This window comes from Mobula birostris, chromosome 1 (assembly GCF_030028105.1).
Source record: "Mobula birostris isolate sMobBir1 chromosome 1, sMobBir1.hap1, whole genome shotgun sequence".
In the NCBI taxonomy this organism is placed as follows: domain Eukaryota; kingdom Metazoa; phylum Chordata; class Chondrichthyes; order Myliobatiformes; family Myliobatidae; genus Mobula; species Mobula birostris.
Window position 1 is genome coordinate 116,766,273 of NC_092370.1, and position 22,394 is coordinate 116,788,666.

Here is a 22,394-nt window from a genome sequence, read left to right on the forward strand (position 1 = left end):
TAGCACAGTGAATTGCAAGTGCTCTGCAGCCATTATGTAGTCATAAGTGAGTTTAATGCTTGGCATGATGAGCTTTAGGACCAGCCAGGGGTATTTTGAAATGTGCTGTTGCACTTGGTATCATGACACAATGTCAAGAAGAATGTCTTGCCCCTTTAATGGTGTAAAGATGAAGAGTAGGTGTTTGATCCAGCTGTTCCATTGTGTCTGGTCTTTCCTCTCACCACTGTCACCATTCAGCGGTGCCAAGTTAATTGTTATGATTTTTCAGTCCATCATGCAGGCTGCCATTATGAGAAGAGGATATTTTCTCCAGATGCCCAACAGAAGATGAGAGTGTACTATTTGGGCAGCTGTTTGGTGATAGTAGCGCCTAGGAAAATTTTGTAGCATAGAAATTAAAGTCTCTTCTCCAAAATGAGCTAATGAATTGAAACTTCATTCTAGGCCATGACATGCATGCACTTTGGTTTAAGTATGTGCAAAATCTTGTGTTTGTGCAGCTGATGGCAATTTTGAATCCCATTATTTGAAACTAGATCTGACTCTCAATGTAAATTAACTTCCAAAACCATAGCGTACTCCAAATGTTCTTTGGTTTTGTGTGGCTGTGCCAACAATCTTCACATTTTTATCAACCTTTGACGGCAGCAAGAATGTAAATGCAGCCAAACTTCCTTTTTACAAAACACAAAAGGAGTGGCAAAAGTCATTCTTGAGGTTTGAGCTCTTCTGCTGACAGAAGGAATTGTCTGGTAACCGTTTTATTGAAGTATATGACTGAAATTAGCAGTGTAAAGTCATTAATCAACCTTGTTTATGTACTTGGTTGTGAAAAATAATACTGTAATGTCCATGTGATTTACTGCTGGGTTATAAGCCTATTTTGGAAATGTTACAAGAGCTACAGTTTTATTTGGAAAAGGCTGTTTTGCTCTGCAGATGATTTTCCTGTTTGCAATTAGTGGTATTGTTAACCTTATTTTGGCCTCACAAACAGAAATTTCACAAGGGATGACTTGTAGGTCAGCACGCTGTTGAATTTCGTCTCCTTGGAGAGATTGCAATATGTAGAATTTTGGATGTGAAATTAATCCAGCAATTTGTCAAACTGTAATTTATTTAAGAGATTGTAGTGCTATTGATTTAAAAGAATCTGACCTCCACCACACACAAATAAAGATAAAGTAATTTTTTTTGTCATTTAGTTGCTATTGAATGACCAATTTAGAGACCATTGACAATGAAAATCTGCCCTTTTCTCATGTGACATTTAACATTTTATTATGTATACCATATGAGCAACAGGCATGCTTGTCATGTGGATGGTCTCTCAGCTGTGTAATTTGGTTGCTGTTGGATGACCATTTGGTTTTAACCCCATCTTTGCTTATTTTGGTAGTTTGCAGCATTGGAGGTTATAATTTTTTAAAATACAGTAAAGTGTTTCCTCACCTGCACGTTAAGGTGCATTGTATTTATGTACAATAAGAACAGTTAGACAGGTACATGGCTAGGAAGGGTTTAGAAGGATATGAGCTAAACACTAGCATATGGGATTAGTTTCCGTGGGCATCTTGGTCACCATGGATAAGTTGGAGAAAGGGCCCATTCACCTTGCTGTATTACCTTGTGACTCTAATGCAGTATCTAAGGGTTGCCCAACAGCTTTTCATTGAGTTCAATATTCCAGACAATATCATGCTCACAAGTATGAACAAAACCATTCTTCTTGTGTATTTCTTTTCAGAAATAACGTGTTGGTAGAAAATTTAACAAAAAAAAGTGAACAAGAAATCCAACAGGCAAGAGTAGATGAAGAGCTGAGGTTAACTATTCTAACATATTTTTCACCTTGTTAAAGAAATTTGAAAGCTGCAGTAGTAAATCAGATTTGTAAAGTCTTGTTGGTCTCACATGGTTTACTTTCTACTGTCGGGAGTCAAGCACCTTGCTCAAGTGTGTCTCCACAGACATGCACCTGCACAGCAAAAGACTTGTATGAAGAAAGTAAATGGAAGAAAAAAGCAGAAGTGGTCCTCACAACTACTTTGCTGTTTAATAAGATGGTTGTTGGTGTATAGGTGTCATCTGAACAGTGCTGTGTTCCTGGTACTAACCCCACACGTCGAGATTCCCCTGGTGTCCACCAATGGGTGGTCCCTGTGTTGAATGCAACCCTCTTGTAGACAGAGAATTTCAGTGATTGATCACATTCTTTTTCAGCTCTGTTCTCAATGGCTGATTTATGTTTGAAACTGCCACACCCAGCTCATGAATGGATGACCCAATAAAACAGATCAAACACCTAATAGCTTGAAGGTACTGTAGGAACGTAGCCATTCTCAAAAAGAGCGAGGCCCAGCATAAATGCAAGAGAGGTGGCTAAAGCATCAGAGTCATTTTAGCTTCCTCTTGACATCCCCAGGTTGCGGAATCTGGACTTCAGACTATTGCACACACCTTCTCCCTGCACTCTCCCCACGGCACACCCTCTCCCTGCACTCTCCTCACAGCACACACCCTCTCCCTGCACTCTTCCGGCCGCACACACCCTCTCCCTGCACTCTTCCGGCCGCACACACTCCCTGCACTCTCCCCACTGCACACACCCCTCCCTGCACTCTCCTCACCGCACACACCCTCTCCCCACTGCACACCCCCTCTCCCCACTGCACACCCCCTCTCCCTGCACTCTCCCTCTCCCTGCACTCTCCCCACTGCACACACCCTCTCCCTGCACTCTCCCCACCGCACACACCCTCTCCCTGCTCTCTCCTCACCGCACACACCCTCTCCCTGCACTCTCTCACCGCACACACCCTCTCCCTGCACTCTCCCCACGGCACACCCTCTCCCTGCACTCTCCTCACAGCACACACCCTCTCCCTGCACTCTCCCCACTGCACACACTCCCTCCCTGCACTCACCCCACGGCACACCCTCTCCCTGCACTCTCCTCACTGCACACACCCTCTCCCTGCACTCTCCTCACCGCACACACCCTCTCCCTGCACTCTCCTCACCGCACACACCCTCTCCCTGCACTCTCCTCACCGCACACACCCTCTCCCTGCACTCTCCCCACAGCACCCCCTCTCCCTGCACTCTCCTCACAGCACACACCCTCTCCCTGCACTCTTCCGGCCGCACACACTCCCTGCACTCTCCCCACGGCACACCCTCTCCCTGCACTCTCCTCACCGCACACACCCTCTCCCCACTGCACACCCCCTCTCCCCACTGCACACCCCCTCTCCCCACTGCAGACCCCCTCTCCCTGCACTCTCCCCACTGCACACACCCTCTCCCTGCACTCTCCCCACCGCACACACTCCCTCCCTGCACTCTCCCCACTGCACACACCCTCTCCCTGCACTCTCCTCACCGCACACACCCTCTCCCTGCACTCTCCCCACCGCACACACCCTCTCCCTGCACTCTCCTCACCGCACACACCCTCTCCCTGCACTCTCCCCACGGCACACCCTCTCCCTGCACTCTCCTCACAGCACACACCCTCTCCCTGCACTCTCCCCACTGCACACACTCCCTCCCTGCACTCACCCCACGGCACACCCTCTCCCTGCACTCTCCTCACTGCACACACCCTCTCCCTGCACTCTCCTCACCGCACACACCCTCTCCCTGCACTCTCCTCACCGCACACACCCTCTCCCTGCACTCTCCCCACCGCACACACTCCCTCCCTGCACTCTCCCCACGGCACACTCCCTCCCTGCACTCTCCTCACAGCACACACCCTCTCCCTGCACTCTCCCCACTGCACACACTCCCTCCCTGCACTCACCCCACGGCACACCCTCTCCCTGCACTCTCCTCACTGCACACACCCTCTCCCTGCACTCTCCTCACCGCACACACCCTCTCCCTGCACTCTCCTCACCGCACACACCCTCTCCCTGCACTCTCCCCACCGCACACACTCCCTCCCTGCACTCTCCCCACTGCACACACTCCCTCCCTGCACTCTCCCCGCCGCACACACCCTCTCCCTGCACTCTCCCCGCCGCACACACCCTCTCCCTGCACTCTCCCCGCCGCACACACCCTCTCCCTGCACTCTCCCCGCCGCACACACCCTCTCCCTGCACTCTCCCGGCCGCACACACCCTCTCCCTGCACTCTCCCGGCCGCACACACCCTCTCCCTGCACTCTCCCGGCCGCACACACCCTCTCCCTGCACTCTCCCGGCCGCACACACACTCTCCCCACTGCACACACCCACTCCCCACCGCACACACTCCCTGCACTCTCCTCACCGCACACACCCTCTCCCTGCACTCTCCCGCCGCACACACCCTCTCCCTGCACTCTCCCGGCCGCACACACCCTCTCCCTGCACTCTCCCGGCCGCACACACCCTCTCCCTGCACTCTCCCGGCCGCACACACCCTCTCCCTGCACTCTCCCGGCCGCACACACCGTCTCCCTGCACTCTTCCGGCCGCACACACCCTCTCCCTGCACTCTTCCGGCCGCACACACCCTCCCCCTGCACTCTCCCGGCCGCACACACCCTCTCCCTGCACTCTCCCGGCCGCACACACACTCTCCCCACTGCACACACCCTCTCCCTGCACTCTCCCCACTGCACACACCCTCTCCCCACCGCACACACTCCCTGCACTCTCCCCACTGCACACACCCCTCCCTGCACTCTCCCCACGGCACACCCTCTCCCTGCACTCTCCTCACCGCACACACCCTCTCCCTGCACTCTCCTCACCGCACACACCCTCTCCCTGCACTCTCCTCACCGCACACACCCTCTCCTCACCGCACACACCCTCTCCCTGCACTCTCCCCACTGCACACACCCTCTCCCTGCACTCTCCTCACCGCACACACCCTCTCCCTGCACTCTCCCGGCCGCACACACCCTCTCCCTGCACTCTCCCGGCCGCACACACCCTCCCCCTGCACTCTCCCGGCCGCACACACCCTCTCCCTGCACTCTCCCCACTGCACACACCCTCTCCCCACTGCACACCCCCTCTCCCTGCACTCTCCCCACTGCACACACCCTCTCCCTGCTCTCTCCCCGCCGCACACACCCTCCCCCTGCACTCTCCCGGCCGCACACACCCTCCCCCTGCACTCTCCCGGCCGCACACACACTCTCCCCACTGCACACACCCTCTCCCCACTGCACACCCCCTCTCCCTGCACTCTCCCCACTGCACACACCCTCTCCCTGCTCTCTCCCCGCCGCACACACCCTCCCCCTGCACTCTCCCGGCCGCACACACCCTCTCCCTGCACTCTCCTGGCCGCACACACACTCTCCCCACTGCACACACCCTCTCCCTGCACTCTCCCCACTGCACACACCCTCTCCCCACCGCACACACTCCCTGCACTCTCCCCACTGCACACACCCCTCCCTGCACTCTCCCCACGGCACACCCTCTCCCTGCACTCTCCTCACCGCACACACCCTCTCCCTGCACTCTCCTCACCGCACACACCCTCTCCCTGCACTCTCCTCACCGCACACACACCCTCTCCTCACCGCACACACCCTCTCCCTGCACTCTCCCCACTGCACACACCCTCTCCCTGCACTCTCCTCACCGCACACACCCTCTCCCTGCACTCTCCCGGCCGCACACACCCTCTCCCTGCACTCTCCCGGCCGCACACACCCTCCCCCTGCACTCTCCCGGCCGCACACACCCTCTCCCTGCACTCTCCCCACTGCACACACCCTCTCCCCACTGCACACACACTCTCCCCACTGCACACACCCTCTCCCCACTGCACACCCCCTCTCCCTGCACTCTCCCCACTGCACACACCCTCTCCCTGCTCTCTCCCCGCCGCACACACCCTCCCCCTGCACTCTCCCGGCCGCACACACCCTCTCCCTGCACTCTCCTGGCCGCACACACACTCTCCCCACTGCACACACCCTCTCCCTGCACTCTCCCCACTGCACACACCCTCTCCCCACCGCACACACTCCCTGCACTCTCCCTGCCGCACACACCCTCTCCCTGCACTCTCCTCACCGCACACACCCTCTCCCTGCACTCTCCCGGCCGCACACACACTCTCCCCACTGCACACACCCTCTCCCTACACTCTCCCCACTGCACACACTCTCTCCCTGCACTCTCCCCACTGCACACACCCTCTCCCCACCGCACACACTCCCTGCACTCTCCCCGTCACACACACCCTCTCCCTGCACTCTCCCGCCGCACACACCCTCTCCCTGCACTCTCCCGCCGCATACACCCTCTCCCTGCACTCTCCCGCCGCACACACCCTCTCCCTGCACTCTCCCGGCCGCACACACCCTCTCCCCACTGCACACACCCTCTCCCTGCACTCTCCCCACTGCACACACCCTCTCCCCACCGCACACATTCTCTCTCTACTGCAGCCGTCCATTCCGTGCATCCTCTCTACTGTTGGCCTCCGCACTCGGCTCCTGTCTCTGCTTCATTGGCCTTCGCTTCAGTCCTGTATTTCCTAGCTCAGTGGACATGATATTTTCCCATTCACCCTTATTCTATGTTAGGTGAGGTGATCAATAAGACTGTTAGTTATATTAATTTCAGTTTTAATCACAGTTTATTTTAATAATGGGTAAGTTTTTAATTTGCGGATAGGTCGGTGAGGTAGGTAAGTGCAAAGCAGAATATAAGAAAACTCACACCAGACCAACAAAAGGAAATGAAAAGAGCTGCAATTATATTGGATGCAAAAGTAATCCGAGGATTACAAGCCAAAAATTCAATGAGTTTTCTATGAAAATATATAGAGATCAAACATTTGAAGATAATATGATCTCGAATCCAAACTCTTTTATATTTTGAAATTGTATTTAATTTTTTGTTTGTGCTAACCCACAAGAGGATTATTAAAATATTTTTTCTTCCTCTTGTGATTTATTACTTTGTGTTTTGTTTCCCTTCTTGCGGCCCAATGTTTTTGCTGTGAAGGTACGGTGTTTATTTTGATCACAGTTCAGCAGCTTTGCACCAAATGTTGTAAAGGAGCTAGAGTGGAGAGATGATTAGTCACTGAATTGGCTTCCAGCGTGTAATGAACAGCTTTGTCTAAGTCTTATCTATACAAATTGTCAGCTGTGTTTCTGTGAAGGACGTTGGTCATATTCTATTCTGGGCAGGCAGCAAGCAGTGTCTGAAAGGCTCAAGGACTGCTGATAGTTTCATGGCTTGCCAAGAGTACCAGTGTTTTCTTAATCCACTAAGAATTTATCTTCATGTAAGGGATCTGAATGAAAAGTAACTGTAATAGTCACATTGGAGGCAATGAGCCAATGTATGGCCATTACTGGAGCGGACTTGAAGCCGATTTGATGTAGCGGATCCAAGGCAAGACAGAGTAGAGGTGGCTGAGCCAGGCCCTGAGAATGAGGAACATGCCAGTGTTTGACCACTTTAAATGCTGGGCCAGATTGGAAAGGTCGGGTACAGGCTGAATCAAGGTGGCAGGGCCAGGCCTGAAAGTGAGAAACGAGCTGAGGTTTGGCGGATTTTGGTGCCAGACCAGATTGCAAAGGTCCAGGTGTTGGGGCTGGAGGTGAAAGACGGACTGGTGTTCAGCTCTGCTTGGTGAGGTTTGCTCATCTCTGCCCTGAACTAGTGCTGCAACTAACAGACTCCTGGATCGGCTTTATGTTTGTGAACTGACTTTCGTGGACTTTAGTTCCGAATGTTATTTGCTTATTTTTATTGTTTGCATGATCTTGTTCTTTTTTTTTGCACATTGGATGTTTGACAGTGCAACACATACAAAATGCTGGAGGAACTCAGCAGGCCCAACAGCATGTATGGAAAAGATTACAGTCAATGTCTGGACTGTAACATTGACTGTACTCTTTTCTATATATGGTACCTGCAGATTTTCTCTTGTTTGTGATTGGATGTTTGACAGTCTTTTTTAATGGATTCTATTGAGTCTCTGTGTTCTGTGGCTGCCTATAAGGAGACGAATCTCAAGGCTGTATATACTGTACATACTTTGATAATAAATGTACTTTGAACTTTGAAAAGAATGTAACATAGGAACAAGAAGAGATCATTATGCATGTCCCCACTTTTGATCCATGTTCCTTGTCACACAGCAAGAATATGTCCATTTCACAATGGTCTTTTATTGTGACTGCTTTCAAGAGGGAATGGGAACAGTGACCTCTGCTCAAGGGGGTTAAAAGATCTCAATTACTTTGTCTCTGCACTGTGTTACTTAGAAGTTATACCATCAGTTTCTCTCTTTAACTCTTCAGTGAAGCTCAGAATTCCATTTGTGTAGGGCACCTTGATGTTGATCTGTTGATGTTGTGAACTACTTAAAAGGTCATCCATGTATTATACTGAATTACAATGAGTTTTCCCAAATTTCGGTGGGATCCATTTTTCCAATTCACTAGTGTGAAGTGGTTTGCGGCCTCCTAATATATTTCTACATTTTTTTATATTTCCACAGTCAAAAATTAGTTGCTGGAAGAACTCAGTAGGTCAAGTAGCAATTGTGGAGGGAAAGGGAGAGGTGGTGTTTCAGGTTGAGACCTTTCATCAGGACTTTTAATTCTGTTTTGCAAATTATGAAAAATGCTGATTTTGATTGTAATATAAAGCTGCATAAAACGCATGATTGAAACTACTTGGCAAAGACACCTGTAACCTTGAATTTTCTGTCTCCATTGCACAGTTATGGAAAAGCTGCATTTTGCTTAGAAGAACTTATGATGACTAACCCTCACAATCACCTTTATTGTCAGCATTACGCGGAGGTAAGTGGGGGATAGCTTTGTGAATTATCCTGAATGTGTTCTGTTGGATATACACAAACAAAAATCTAACCTACCAGAAATACTATGCCCTGAAGTGCCACAAATTATTACTTTTGGTTGAGGGTATGGGTGTGATACGATATAGCTAATGGGCAACTTTTTACAGCAATGATCATAAATCAGCCTTTGTGATTTTGTTCTCTAAAAATAGGCTGCCCTTTTCAGTTTCAGTTTGTTGATGGCAATAAACTCTTAAGTTGAAGGCTTTCAGGAGGACAGTTGAAGATAGCAACTTATGAAAGGGTGAACACATGGCAGATGTTACTAGACAGAGAAGACCGCAGTGGTACATTCTGAGAGGAATGAGAAGTAACATGAAATGACAAGCATTTTAGTGGGGATGCAGCAGTGCAGGAGTTTGGAGACGGCAGGCAAATTAAGAAGGCTAATTGAAAAAAATCAAAGAGGGATCTAAATTTTATAAATTGAAACATAATGTAAAAGCAAAGCATTTCATGAATCCTTTATAAAAACACTTTCTGGACTTCACTTCAAGTATTGGGTCCATTTCTTGGCACCATGTTTTGAGAGAAAGCTGTGTTGTATTCCTTGAAATTTAAAAGGCTGCTTGGTTTGATCCAAGCTTTCAGGATATTTGGGGGAACATCAGGTAGACAGAGCAACTATTTCTTGTGGGTGCCAGACTTTACAGAGGAAAGTCAGGAAGTAATTCAATGTGCCAAAGGCAGTGGAAGTTTGGAACCTTTTCTGCAGATACTAGATACAAGATCAGATGTTGACTTTATGATTCAAAGATTTTTGCTAATGGGATTTAAGAGACAAATATAAAATCATGACACAGATTGACTATTATCTCACTGGTTGGAAGGAGTGAATGCTCTTGCCCTATCCCTATGTTACAAACAGAGCATAAAAACAAGCTGCTGGAAGAACTCAGAATATCAAGCAGCATCTGTATGGAAGTTAAGGGGTGGTTGACATTTCAGGTTGAGACAATACATCAGGACCTGACAGTGTTTAACTATAGTGTAATGTTCAAGATTGTTTATTGTCACTCTATAGTACTCAAGTGTAAAGGAGAATGAGGTGATTGTTACTCTGGATCCACTATGAGCATAAAGAACACAATGAATATAAATACAGTTTATATATATCGACTGATTGTATGTACATAAAGTGAGGCTAGATATAGGAGTATCTAAGCACAAGTTGACCCTGATAGCGAATGACAAAGTAGTGGTAGTAGGGTGGATTAATGGTTGGGGCTGTTGATCAGCCTGAGGGTTTAGGGAAAAGTAACTCTTTTTGAGTCTGGTGGTCCAGACATAGATGCTGTGTATATATTTATCTAAATGATCCTTGTGTAGAAAACTGGAATTTGTTCACCTCAGATCTGAGCTGGCCAAGAGGATATATCATAGAACAGTTCAAAATGATGAATTATTTATTGAAGGAAAATTGTTCCTGGTGGCATAAAGGTCAGCAACTGTAGGAGGTAGATTTCATTTTATCCAGTAAAGATCTTGGGGCACCGTAAATAATGAAGAGAATTGTGATCTTGGTTATGCTGCCTGAAAAGGGAGCTGAAGCAGATTTAATCATAAGTTATAAAGGGAATTGGCTAAATGCTTGAAAAATTTAATTGTGGTTCTTTGCAGAAACAAATGGGAGCAAGAACAATGGTGTAGTTCTTGGAGGTATCAGTCCAACCATTTTTGAGCTACATGCCTGCTTCCTGTATTACATGAACCTTAGTCAGCATTGAAATACCCATGGCTTCGGGTGACCCTTCTGGGTACTGTTTAATGTTGCTGAATTTATGATTCAAAATTATCAGGTTGTTTTTATGCCTCCCATTTGACATATCCTACTTCTAATTTTCTCTGGGGTTGTGAGCCTGGCTGGTAAGGATAACTTTTAATCCCCACTTATTAACTGCTATTGAAAAGATTGTGGTGAGCTGTCTTCTTCAACCACTGGAGACCTCATGATGATGGCACTTTTGTAACTTGGCCCATTGTGACTCATTGTGAAGCTTGCTGATGACAGCATTGCCATGTGTCCTCTGCTCTTGCCCTTTAAGTGATAGGCTTGTGCTGTTAGCAGGTACTGCCAAAGGATCCTTGGCAAGTTACTGCACTGCTCTTTGTAGTTGTAACACACAAGATTCACAGTGAGCTAGTGGTGAAGGGAATGGATGTTCAGGGTTTAGGTTCAGAGGCAGGTGGGCTGCTTTATCTTCACTGGTGTTGACCTTCTTGAGTGTTGTTGGAGCTGCATTCATTCAGGCAAGACTGTTTAGTCAGGTTCCTGAGCTGTCTTATAGATTGTGAGAAGGCTGTAGGGTGACAGATTATTCAACTTCAGTTCTGTTGCAGTATTCATTTAACTCATCCAGATAAGTTTCTCCCCAAAATTGGTTAATCATATTTCCTCGTAGTTATCAAGTTTCCCCGTGAAAGCTTTGATTGAATTTGTACCACACTTATAACTTCCAGGTCATGCTGTGAATTTTTGAATAAACCAAGCACTGAATGAAAATTAGTATTCTTTCTTCACCATCTTCACAGATGCTGTGTCTTTTGCCCGTTAAAATTCATATGTTAACCCCAATTTCTACCAATCCCCTTATCTCTACTCGTGGCATTATTACATGTAATCATGGGAGATGCACCTATGCTTTTATCTCAATTGTACTCACATCCTGGAAGCCAAACATTCCTTCCAGGTGAAGCAACGGTTCATTTGCACTTCTTTCAGTTTAGTACACTGAATTCACTTCTCAGAATGTGTTAATCTCTGGGTTGGAGAGGGCAGATGCACCCTTGTTTTTCTCGCACTCCCTCTACATTTCCTATCAACAAATCAGTTGCAATTAACAAGTAGTCATCACCCCCTCTCAGATGGCACCAGCTACAATATCTCCTGCCTATCTTAGGCTACGTCCACACTACGCTGGATAATTTTGAAAACGCTGGTTTCGAGTAAAAACGACAGGCGTCCACACTAAGCGTTTTTCAAAATATCTCCGTCCACATTAGACGGATAGTTGGGCGAATCTCCTCCTACTGGGCATGTGCAGGACACACAGAGAACAAGAGAAGGGGAAACGGTATACTTGGTGGGCGTTTGTCCAGTTACAGAGTAGAAAAACTTGCTCTTGGCTCTCGCGCAGGAGGACTTAAAACTAAAAAAAAACAAATACTGGAGCGTATGGAGGCAGCCGACAGGGAGTTCACGGACAGTATGACCCAACTGACGACGAACATTGAAAAACTGACTAACTCTGTTGCATTAATAAAGCACCTTGTTAAATGTATGCATCAGTGTTATCTTGTATTTCCATACAATGTTACATTAGGGTGATACACATCTATTGTCAGAGAAGTACTTGCATAAGTAGGTGAACCACCTTCATACAAGCAAGGACAGAAAATAGGGCAAAGTGAGTATACGTATTTATTCAGTAAGCTATGGGTCAAAGTATTTGGTGAGTACATTTCTAACCCTTCTGGCTTCAGTCTCGTTGCCGTCTGTTCTGAAATTGTTAGGTGGTTGCATTCAAGAAAACAACGAAATGCCACGCTGCAGCTATCTGTTCCGGCACATCATGACAGCATTTTTAAATAGTCAAAAAAACTCACTTTACAGTTTAACTCTCATGCCGTTCACACTGACTGTGCATTATAACAGCTTGCGCAGTACCAAGCAGAAGCAGAAAAAGCATTGTTGTTGTGGTGTTGTCATGACAGCGTTTTTAAATCTCTCTGGTTACCCCGTACACACTACAATGGATATTAGGCGCTTTCAGATTTATTCACTCTGGAGATCGTTTCTGAAAATCTCCGTTTTCGGGGGATGAAAACGCCGTTTCAATGTGGACAGAAAGTCAAAACGAAGAAAAAAAGCTTCGTTTTCAAAATTATCTGGCGTAGTGTGGATGTACCCTTAGCCATTTGTTTGTTCTATTTCTCCCCAGTCTGCAACTTAAAACATGCTTGCATTTTTTTTTTGTTTTCCTAGTTCTGATGAAAGGGCATCCACCAGAAACTTTAACATTGTTTCTCTTCAAAGGACACTGCCTAATCTGTTCAATGTTTTCACCACTGTTTTTATTTCAGATTTGCAGCATCTGCAGGTTTTTAAAAATTCGATCTATCATTAAATTATATATTTTCTCCCATTTCATTGTAATGTTCTGCATCTCTATCATGTATTTTCAACCTTGTGTTCCTCAAGGAGAAAAATGCTCGGAGCTTCAGTCTAACCTTGTCTTTGGAATCTTTCCGGTAAATCTTCAGTCCTTGGCATTCTTTCTCATGTGTGGGGACAACCAATACCCTAGCCTCTCAGTGCACTTGTGTTTGTGGTGATGTGTATTAGAAAGAGAATAATTGTTGAGTTTAGAAGGATTGAATGCACTCCTGTATGCAGCTTGTAGTAATCTTCGATTTTCACAGAACGAAAATACCCATGTTTGATCTGATGCTCACCTCCAATTATGGCCCTTAAGAAGTTCTCTACTTAAAATCTTCTGGGACTTGGGGCAGGGGAGTTGTTTGTGTGCTATTTTTAATGGGATTAATTTGGATATCCACAATCTACATGTGAAACTGTTGTGTGACAAACAATGCCTATGTAAGGTTATGCCTTCAGTACACATTTGCCAAAGAACAAGTAGACAAGGAAGAAAATGCTCGTTGCTGTGTCTAGGTACAGAAAAATAGTAAAATAAAGTGCTATCAGTATGATGCTTTACTTTTCTGATTGGGGAATCACCAGTACAAGTAACAGAGAAGTCCTAGCGTGGTATTTCAGCCCCAGACTGTAGGTGAGACATTAAACCAGCCGTAGTTTAGGACAAGCTAACCACATGGGAGAGAAAGCATTGAAAGAATAGAGATGAGATAGGGGATTGAGAGGAGTATTATTACTGTATCTAACATTGGCCAATGCCCTGTGTAATGCTGAGTCTATGAAATCCCAACACTTTTTTTTAGTACATGCTTTAGAAGACATTGAGTTGATGATTAGGAACTAGTTTCAGTCTGATTACACAGTGTGTGGTTTTACACTGCATTGATTGAAATCCCACTCTGCGCTCCTTGTTATAAATTTCCATTTTCTGCAGGTGAAATACACTCAAGGTGGATTTGAAAACCTGGAAATCTCTCGCAAATACTTTTCCCAAGCACTGAAACTAAACAACAGAAACATGCGGGCCTTATTTGGGCTGTACATGGTAAGTTGAAGCTCATTAAGGGAATCATCACAGCTGAAGTCATATAATGTCTATTAAAAAATTAGGTTGTTTTTCATTTGTAACAATATCTTCAATATACAGCACAGAAGTCTCTATCCATCCTACCTAGAGATCTAATTCGTCCTGTTCTTCCCCAAAGCCGTCCAACTTTTCCTCTTCATCCATTTATCTTGTGGAAGTTCCTGTTGGAACTGCTTCCATTATCCCTGCAGGTAGCACATGCCAGATCACAGCTTGCAGTGTTAAGCAAATGCAGCTGAAGCTGTGCCATCTGGTGACTGATGTGTTATCAGTGGAAACGGTTAATTCCCATCTTCTAAATCAAAATGCTTCACATTTGAACACTACACTTAAATCTTCCCTTTCAATTGAACTTCCCATTCCCATTTTGACATGCTTGTCCATGGCCTCCTGCGCTTCCTTCATGAGGTCAAACTCAGGTTGGAGGAACAACACTCATATTCTTTTTGGATAGCTTTCAACCTGATGGCATGTACATAAATTCCTCTAATTTCTGGGTTGCCCTCACCCCTCCTCTTCTCTTCACCTGCCCATCACCTTTCTCCAGTTCCACTCTTCCTTCCCTTTCTTCTATGATTTACTGTCCTCTCCTATTAGATTCCTTCTTCAGCCCTTTACCTTTTCCACCTATCCCTTCCCAGCTTCTTATTTCATTCCCCCTATCATACCCACACATCTTTATGCTCACCTAGTCTCACCAATTACCTGCCAGCTTGTGCCCCATTCCCTCCTCCAACATTGTATTCTGACTCCTGCCCCCTTCCTTTCCAGTCTTAGTGAAGGGACTTGGCCCAAAACATTGTTTATTCTCTCCATAGATGCTGGCTAACCCACTGAGTTCCTCCTGCATGTTTTTGAGTGTTGCTCAAGGTTTCCAGCATCTGTAGAATCTCTTGTGGTTAACAACTAGCTCATGTTAGGAGACTTTGAAATATATCTTGATTCATGGTCTTTGAATGAACTAAGTTCCTGCTTTTACCAGTTTGTGTTATTTCTGTGGTCTGGGCAGCAGAAGGTCCAGTTGCGCTATGGCAATATATACATGGAGCTATTCATAATGCACCAAAGTGCACTCTTGACTCATAGTAATGGGTTACCACAGTATGGTTCAAGCTGGGAAAGAGGCCATTTACTTGTCAAATTCTTACGTGTACAATATAAGAGCATTTCTTACTCTCTCCCCTCAGATCTTCAAGTTCTTCCACCTCTTGCTGACTGCATCAATTGTATCTGCATCCACTGCACCCCGGCTATGCATTCCAGACCATTAAAACCATTTTTCTTCATGCTGTCATTGGTTGTGCTGCTAATTACCTCCATTCCACGTCTTCAAGTTCCTGACCCCCACACCAGTCCACTTTCTTTTTTTGTACCTTTGATTTTAAATATCTGATTGTCTTACAATCTTTCTTATTCAAGGAGAACAATCACAGCTTCTTCAGCCTATCTACAGAATTAAAGTCCCTCATTCCTGGACTACTATTGCAAATCTTTTCTGGACCCCTTCCAAAGCCTTGACATCTTCCTGAAATTATAATGCAAAGAACTGGGTGCTGTCACTGGTGGTCAGACCAGTGATATAGCTAAATGTAATTTCCTTTGCAGAATATGCAACTAATGCAGGAAGAAGCTGAAACAGTTTTTTAATTTTCCCTTGTAGTCTGCAAGTCACATTGCATCTAATCCTAAAGCAAATGCTAAAATCAAAAAGGACAACTTGAGGTATGCTGCTTGGGCAGCAATGCAGATCAACAAGGCTTACCAGGTGAGTAAGAATGCAAATGGCTTTTCCACTTTAAAGCTCACTTGGACCTTAGTTGGGATGGAGACAAATCAGGTAGACAGAATTTAAAACATTGGACATGGTGTGCTATGCAAAAGTTCATTGCTAGATGGCTGATCATTTGAAATAGAATACAACTTTGTCTTTGGTTTACCTAGTGTCTCTGAGAATCTTATTAGGAGCTGTTGAGGCATTCCAGTCTTGTAAAATGCTAAGAAGGAGGTTTGCATGTTCTTAAGGTCTCCAAAATGGAATGCAGAAGTACTAGTAGGAAATTAGCAGTCCAGGGTTCTGACAGTGTGTGGGTTGACTATCGTTGGACCGTGTGTTGTTTACAGAATTGTAGAAAGCTTGAGGTTCTGCATGCTTGGTAGATGAATTGGCCCACTAGTAAGCCCTTTAGAAGTGGCAAGTGAAGTATTTTCATATTGAAATGACTTTGCAGAGTTCAAAGGTGGGTTCCAAGGCCAGGCTGATCTTTCAAAGGTTCATTGATGAGTGCATTTGCCTTGCCATGTACTTTTGTTTCATTTTTCCCTTTGTTTTGTTCACATGCATTTCATAATATTATTTACAAACCCCAAAACTTTCTGGTTCAGTCTTTTATCATTCCTGAAGGGCTGTTTCATAGGAAAGCTTCGTAGACTTATCACTTAACTACTAAATACTCAGTTTTACTTTCAGAACTGATTGTCCCTGTGTGTTTCAAGTATACCAGAGAATAGCAGTTCTAATAAAAGCCTTCATTTGCCTTGGTTATTTTTACCAAATATTTTGAATTTTGTTTACACTTCAATTCCTGAGTGCAACTCAATTGTGTCTCTGGCTACTGTTTCCATTGATGCAGTGATTTCAACTGTTCTTTTAAATGTAAGTTGTGCTTCAGTTAGGAGCCGTTTTTGAATGCTTTCTTGTAAGATTTCACAAACTAAGCAATCTCTCAGTAGATCATTAATCCCATCACTGAAAAGACAATAGGTACATTTAATGTCAGAGAAATGCTCAGACAATTTCTTCAATTTATCTGCATATGCTGAAATGGAATCTGCTTATTTTTGATTCCACTTATGAAACCTAAAGGGTTCTGCAATCAAGGATGGTTTTGGATTCTGTTCTAAGTGTTCCTGCTTCATGTTCACGCAACACTACTTGTACTTCATTCGTATGTAAAACCTGTAATGAATTATATAAACAACAAAGGATGCTTAATCAAACAATATATTTACAATATTACTCAAATATTGCTGAAATATTAAATACACTACACATATAAACAGAATAATGAGGTAATCTTCATGGTTCATGGACTGTTCAGAAATCTGATCATGGAAGGGAAGAAGTTGTTCCCGAATTATTGAGTGTGGTTCTTCAGGCTCCGGTATCTCCTCCCTCAGAAGAGGGCATGTCCTTGGTGTTAAGTTCCTTAATAATAGATGCTGCCTTCTTGAGACACCACCTCTTTTAGATATCCTCATTGGTGAGGAATAATATGCCCATGATGGAACAAGCTGCAGTATTCTGCAAACCTGTGCATCGGAGGCTCCATACTAGGCTGTGATGCAACCAATCCAATTATAGAAGTTTGCAAGAGTATTTGATAATGTATCAACTCTCCTCAAACTCCAATTGAACTAGGCCACTGGCATGCCTTCTTCATGATTACATTGCACATCAGATCATCAAAGATTTTGACAGCTAGGAACTTAAAGCTGCTCACCCTTACAATCACTAATCCCTCTTTGAGGACTGGTGCATGTACTTCCAATTGCCCCTTCCTGCAATTCCAATCAATTTTTTGCTCTTGTTGACATTGAGCATGAAGTTGTTGTTGCAACACCATTCAACCAGCTAATCTATCTCTCTCCTGAATACCTCCTTGTCACCATCTGAGATTTTACCAACATTAGCGGTGTCATCTGCGAAATTAGAAATGGTGTTTGATCTGTATTTAGCTATATATAGTCATGAGTATAGTGGGAGTAGAGCAGTGGGCTAAGCATACATTCTTTAGAGGCACCTGTTTTGATTGTCAGTGAGGAGATGTTATCAATCCATACTGACTGTGTTCTCCTGATGAGGAAGTCAAAGATCCATTTGCATTAGGAGGTACAAAAGCCTAGATTCCGATGGTTGTAATTAATTCTGAGGGGATGATGGTATTGAATGCTAAGCTGTAGGCAATTAATAGCAGCTTGATATAAGCTTTGCTATTGTCTAGGTGCTCCAAAGCAGATTGGAGAGTCAGTGAGATTGCATCTGCTGTAAGTTTATTGCAGTGGTAAAATACAGCGGGTCCAGGTCCTTGCTCAGGCAGGAGTTAATTCGACCCCTTGAAGCACGTCATTACAGTGGCAACTCGCGCTTCTCTTTTGGGCACTGGTATGATTGCTTCCCTTCTGAAGCACTAGGGAACCTCAGAATGCAACTGTGAGAGGTTGAAGATGACTTTGAACACTCCAGCCAGCTGGTCGGTAAAGATTTTCAGTAATTGACCAGCAGGTTCACTGTCGGGGCCTTATACTTTGGGAGGGTTTTCTGACATCGGCCTTTGAGACAGAGATCACTGTGTCACCAGATGCTGTGGGGGTTCACACAGCTACCATGTTACTCTCCTTTTAAAATCACATTTAAGAGGCACTGAGCATATCAAGGAGTGAAGCATCAGTGCTGTTTATGCTGTTAGGTTTCACGTTATAAGGAGCAATGACATGCAACCCCGCCACAGCTGTCGTGCACCCACTAGCGCCTCAAATTTCACACGGAATTGCCTTTTCGCTCTTTCAATGTGCTTCCGTAGATCATACCTTGACTTCTTGTAGGATCCTGGATCGCTGGTCTTGAGCGCCACAGATCTAGCCCTGAGCAGATTATGAACTTCCTGGTTCATCCAAGGCTTCTAATTTGGGAAATCTTGGTATGTAGTTGATGGCATACACTCATCCTTGCAGGTTTTGAAGACTGTGATGGCCCTTGCATATTAATTCAGATCCAAAGATGAATCTCGGAATATGATCCAGTCCATCGTTTAACCACGGTCCCTGAAGCACTCATCTTCTCTCCCTTGACCATACCTTTGTGGTGCTCACCACTGGTGCTGTGGTCTTCAGTCTCTGTCTGTTTTACCTGGAGTGGAAATACAGCAGGTGATTGGACTTACCAAAGTGTGGTTGGCACAGTAAGCAGTGATGTACCGGTGATTGAATGTGTTGGCACCTCTGTTTCCACAGGTGCCACATTGATAGTAGTTTGTCAGAGAAGATTTTAAGCTGGCCTGGTCATAGTCCTATGCGATGATCAGGAAGGTGTCAGGGTGCACTGTCACGTTGATCATGGTGCTAAAGCACTCACCTACGCTAACCTCATAGATGCTCTTGCATCTCATCGTCTTCTTCTTTTCCCCCCAGGCACAATGTTAATGCAGTGTGCTCTTCCTCATCCTGATGGAATCTATCCCAAGATACTGAGGGAGGCAAGGCAGAAGATTGCTGAGTCTTGACAGAGATCTATGCATCTTCTTTAGCCACAGAACAGTCAGTATTATTCCCTTGTTAGGAAGGGTAACAGGGACAAGCTAGGTAATTGTACACTGGTGAACCTTATATCAGGCATAGAGAAATTACTGGAGAAGATTCTGCGAGACAGGATGTACTCACATTGGTAATAAAGTAAGCTTACTAGCGCAAGTCAGCATTGCTTCTTACAGGGGAGGTTACATCTCACAAATTTGATTTGAGTGTTTTTGAGCAAGTGATGAAGATGATTGAGGCAGTGGATGTAGTCTACATGGACTTTAGTAAAGGATTTGACAAGGCACCTCATGGTTGTTGTCATGTGGGATCCATGGTGTGTTGGTAAGTAAGATACAAAATTGGTTTCATCATAGAAGGCAGGATAGTGATTGAGGAGGTCTGTGACCAATAGTGTTCCAGAGGGATCAGTATTGAAGCCTGTTGTTTGTGATACACCCTCTGTGGCCACTTTATTAGGTGCAGGAATGGAACCCCGTGTGATCTCTGCTGTAGTACCCTATCCACTTAAAGGTTTGATGTGTTATAACCTGTGGTTATTTGAGTTACTGTCGACTTTCTGTCAGCTTGATCCAGTCTGTCCATTCTTTGACCTTTCTCATTAACAAGGCATTTTCGTCCACAGAACTGCTGCTCACTGGATGTTTTTTTTTGTTTTTCCACACCATTCCCTATAAAGTCTAGAGACTGTTCTGCCTGAAAATCCCAGGAGATCAGCAGTTTCTGAGATATTCAAACCACCCCGTCTGGCACCAACAATCATTCCATGCTCAAAGTCACTTAGATCATATTTCTTGCCCATTTTGATGTTTGATCTGACAACAACCTAACCTGTTGACCATGTCTGCATACTTTTATGCATTGAGTTGCTGCCACATGATTGACTGATTAGATATTTGCAATAACGAGTGGTGTATATAATAAAGTGGTCACTGAGTGTATATGTAAATGATCTGGATGAAAATGCAGGTAGACTGATAAATTTCCAGGTTACCCAAAAAATATCGTGGATTTGTGGATAGTGAGAAAGGTTGTCTCAGTATGCAGCAGGATAAAGATCAGTAGAAGATTTTGATAGAGAAATGGCTCCCTGAAAGTGGCAACAGAAGTAGCTAGAGCAGTAAAGGACAGTATACTTTTGTTGATTGGAGCTTTGAGTGTAAAGGTTTGGAAGTCAATTTGTAGCTTCATAAAACTTTGGTTTGAAATATTGTGTGCAATTAGTCACCCCACTGCAGTAAGGGTGTGGAGGCTTTGGGGACTTTGTGGGTTGCCTCCCAGATATCCTCAGGTGTGTTGGTTGTTAACACAAACATCACATTTCACTATGCTTTGATCTACTTGTGACAAATAAACTTGAATCTTGAACCTACCGGTCACAGAACAGTATGCAAACATTTTCTCTCAGGATGACCTTCAGTAAGATCAAACAAGTTTCATGGCTCTCTAGTCTCTCAATGCAAATCAAGCTTTAGTTGCAATGGGTACATGGGACATAAAACTCTCTGGGCCTCTTACTGCACATGTCTGATGTGACTTGCCAAATCTAGCAATATCAATTTTCACACTTCTCCACTTTTGATCTGTGTGCATACTACATAGCCTCGCATTTAACTTGCTACAACTGCAATCCTTTGGTATTTCACAGAGCCAGGAGTTCAATAAAATATATATACAGTGTCTATAAAAGGTATCCAACCTCCTTGGAAGTTTTCACGTTTTATTATTTTACAACATAGAATCACACTGGCTTTTTTGACACTGATCAACAGAAAAGATCTTTACTTTGTGTCAAAGTAAAAACAGATCACTGAAAAGTAATCTAAATTAATTACAAATTTAAAACACAAAATAATTGCACAAGTATTCACCCCTCGTTACATCAGTATTTAGTAACTGCACCTTTGGCAGTGATTACAGCCTTGAGTCTGTGTGGATAGGTCTCTTATCAGCTTTGCACGTCTGGAAGCTGCAATTTTTCCCCATTCTTTACAAAACTGCTTAAGCTCTTTCAGATTGCATGTGGGGATCATGAGTGTACAGCCCTTTTCAAGCCCAGCCACAAATTCTCAATTAAATTGAGGTCTGGACTCTGACTTGGCCACTCCAGGACATTAACTTTGTTGTTTTTAAAGCCATTCCTGTGTAGCTTTGGCTTTATGCTTGGGGTCATTGTCTCATTGGAAAGCAAATCTTCTCCCAAGTCATAGTTCTCCTGCAGACTGCATCAGGTTTTCCTCCAAGATTTCCTTGCATTTTGCTGCATTTATTTTACCCTCTACCTTCACAAGCCTTCCAGGGCTTGCTGCAGTGAAGCATCCCCACAGCATGATGCAGCCACCACCATGCTTCATGGTAAGGATGGTGTGTTTTTGATGATGTGCGGTGTAGCATTTAGTCTGATGGCCAAAAAGCTCAATTTTGGTTTTATCAGACCATAGATAATAATTCTTCCAGCTGACTTCAGAGTCTCCCATATGCCTTCTGGCAAACTCTAGCTGAGATTTCATGAGAGTTTTTTTTCCCAACAGTAGCTTTCTCTTTGTCACTCTAAAGCTTGTAACTCCTCCAGAGTTGTTATAGGTCTCTTGGTGGCCTTCCTCACTAGTCCCCTTCTTGCACAGTCACTCAGTTTTTGAGCACGGCCTGCTCTAGGCAGATTTATAGCAGCACCATATTGTTTCTATTTCTTGATAATTGACTTAACTGTTCTCCAAGGGATATTCAGTGACTTGGAAATTTTCTTGTATCTATCTTCTGACTTGTGCTTTTCAATAATCTTTTTGTGGAGTTGCTTGGAGTGTTCTTTTGTCTTCATGGTGTAGATTTTGTCAGGATACTGACTCACCAGCAGTTGGGCCTTCCAGATACAGGTGTATTTTTACTACAATAAATTGAAATACCTTGACTGCCGCAGGTGATCCCCATTTAACCAATTACGTGACTTCTAAAACCAATTGGTTGCACCAGAGATGATGTGGCATGTCA

At 44.9% G+C, this 22,394-nt stretch overlaps 1 protein-coding gene across 1 annotated transcript in view; it reads left to right on the top strand.

Annotated features, from left to right (window-relative positions):
- Positions 1-22,394, top strand: part of emc2 (ER membrane protein complex subunit 2) — a 150,119-nt gene that overhangs the window by 105,221 nt on the left and 22,504 nt on the right. The window contains exons 8-10 of the mRNA XM_072260810.1: positions 8,710-8,791; positions 13,944-14,054; positions 15,757-15,861. Of these exons, the coding sequence (XP_072116911.1) occupies positions 8,710-8,791; positions 13,944-14,054; positions 15,757-15,861 (298 nt within the window). The remainder of the gene's footprint in view (positions 1-8,709; positions 8,792-13,943; positions 14,055-15,756; positions 15,862-22,394) is intronic.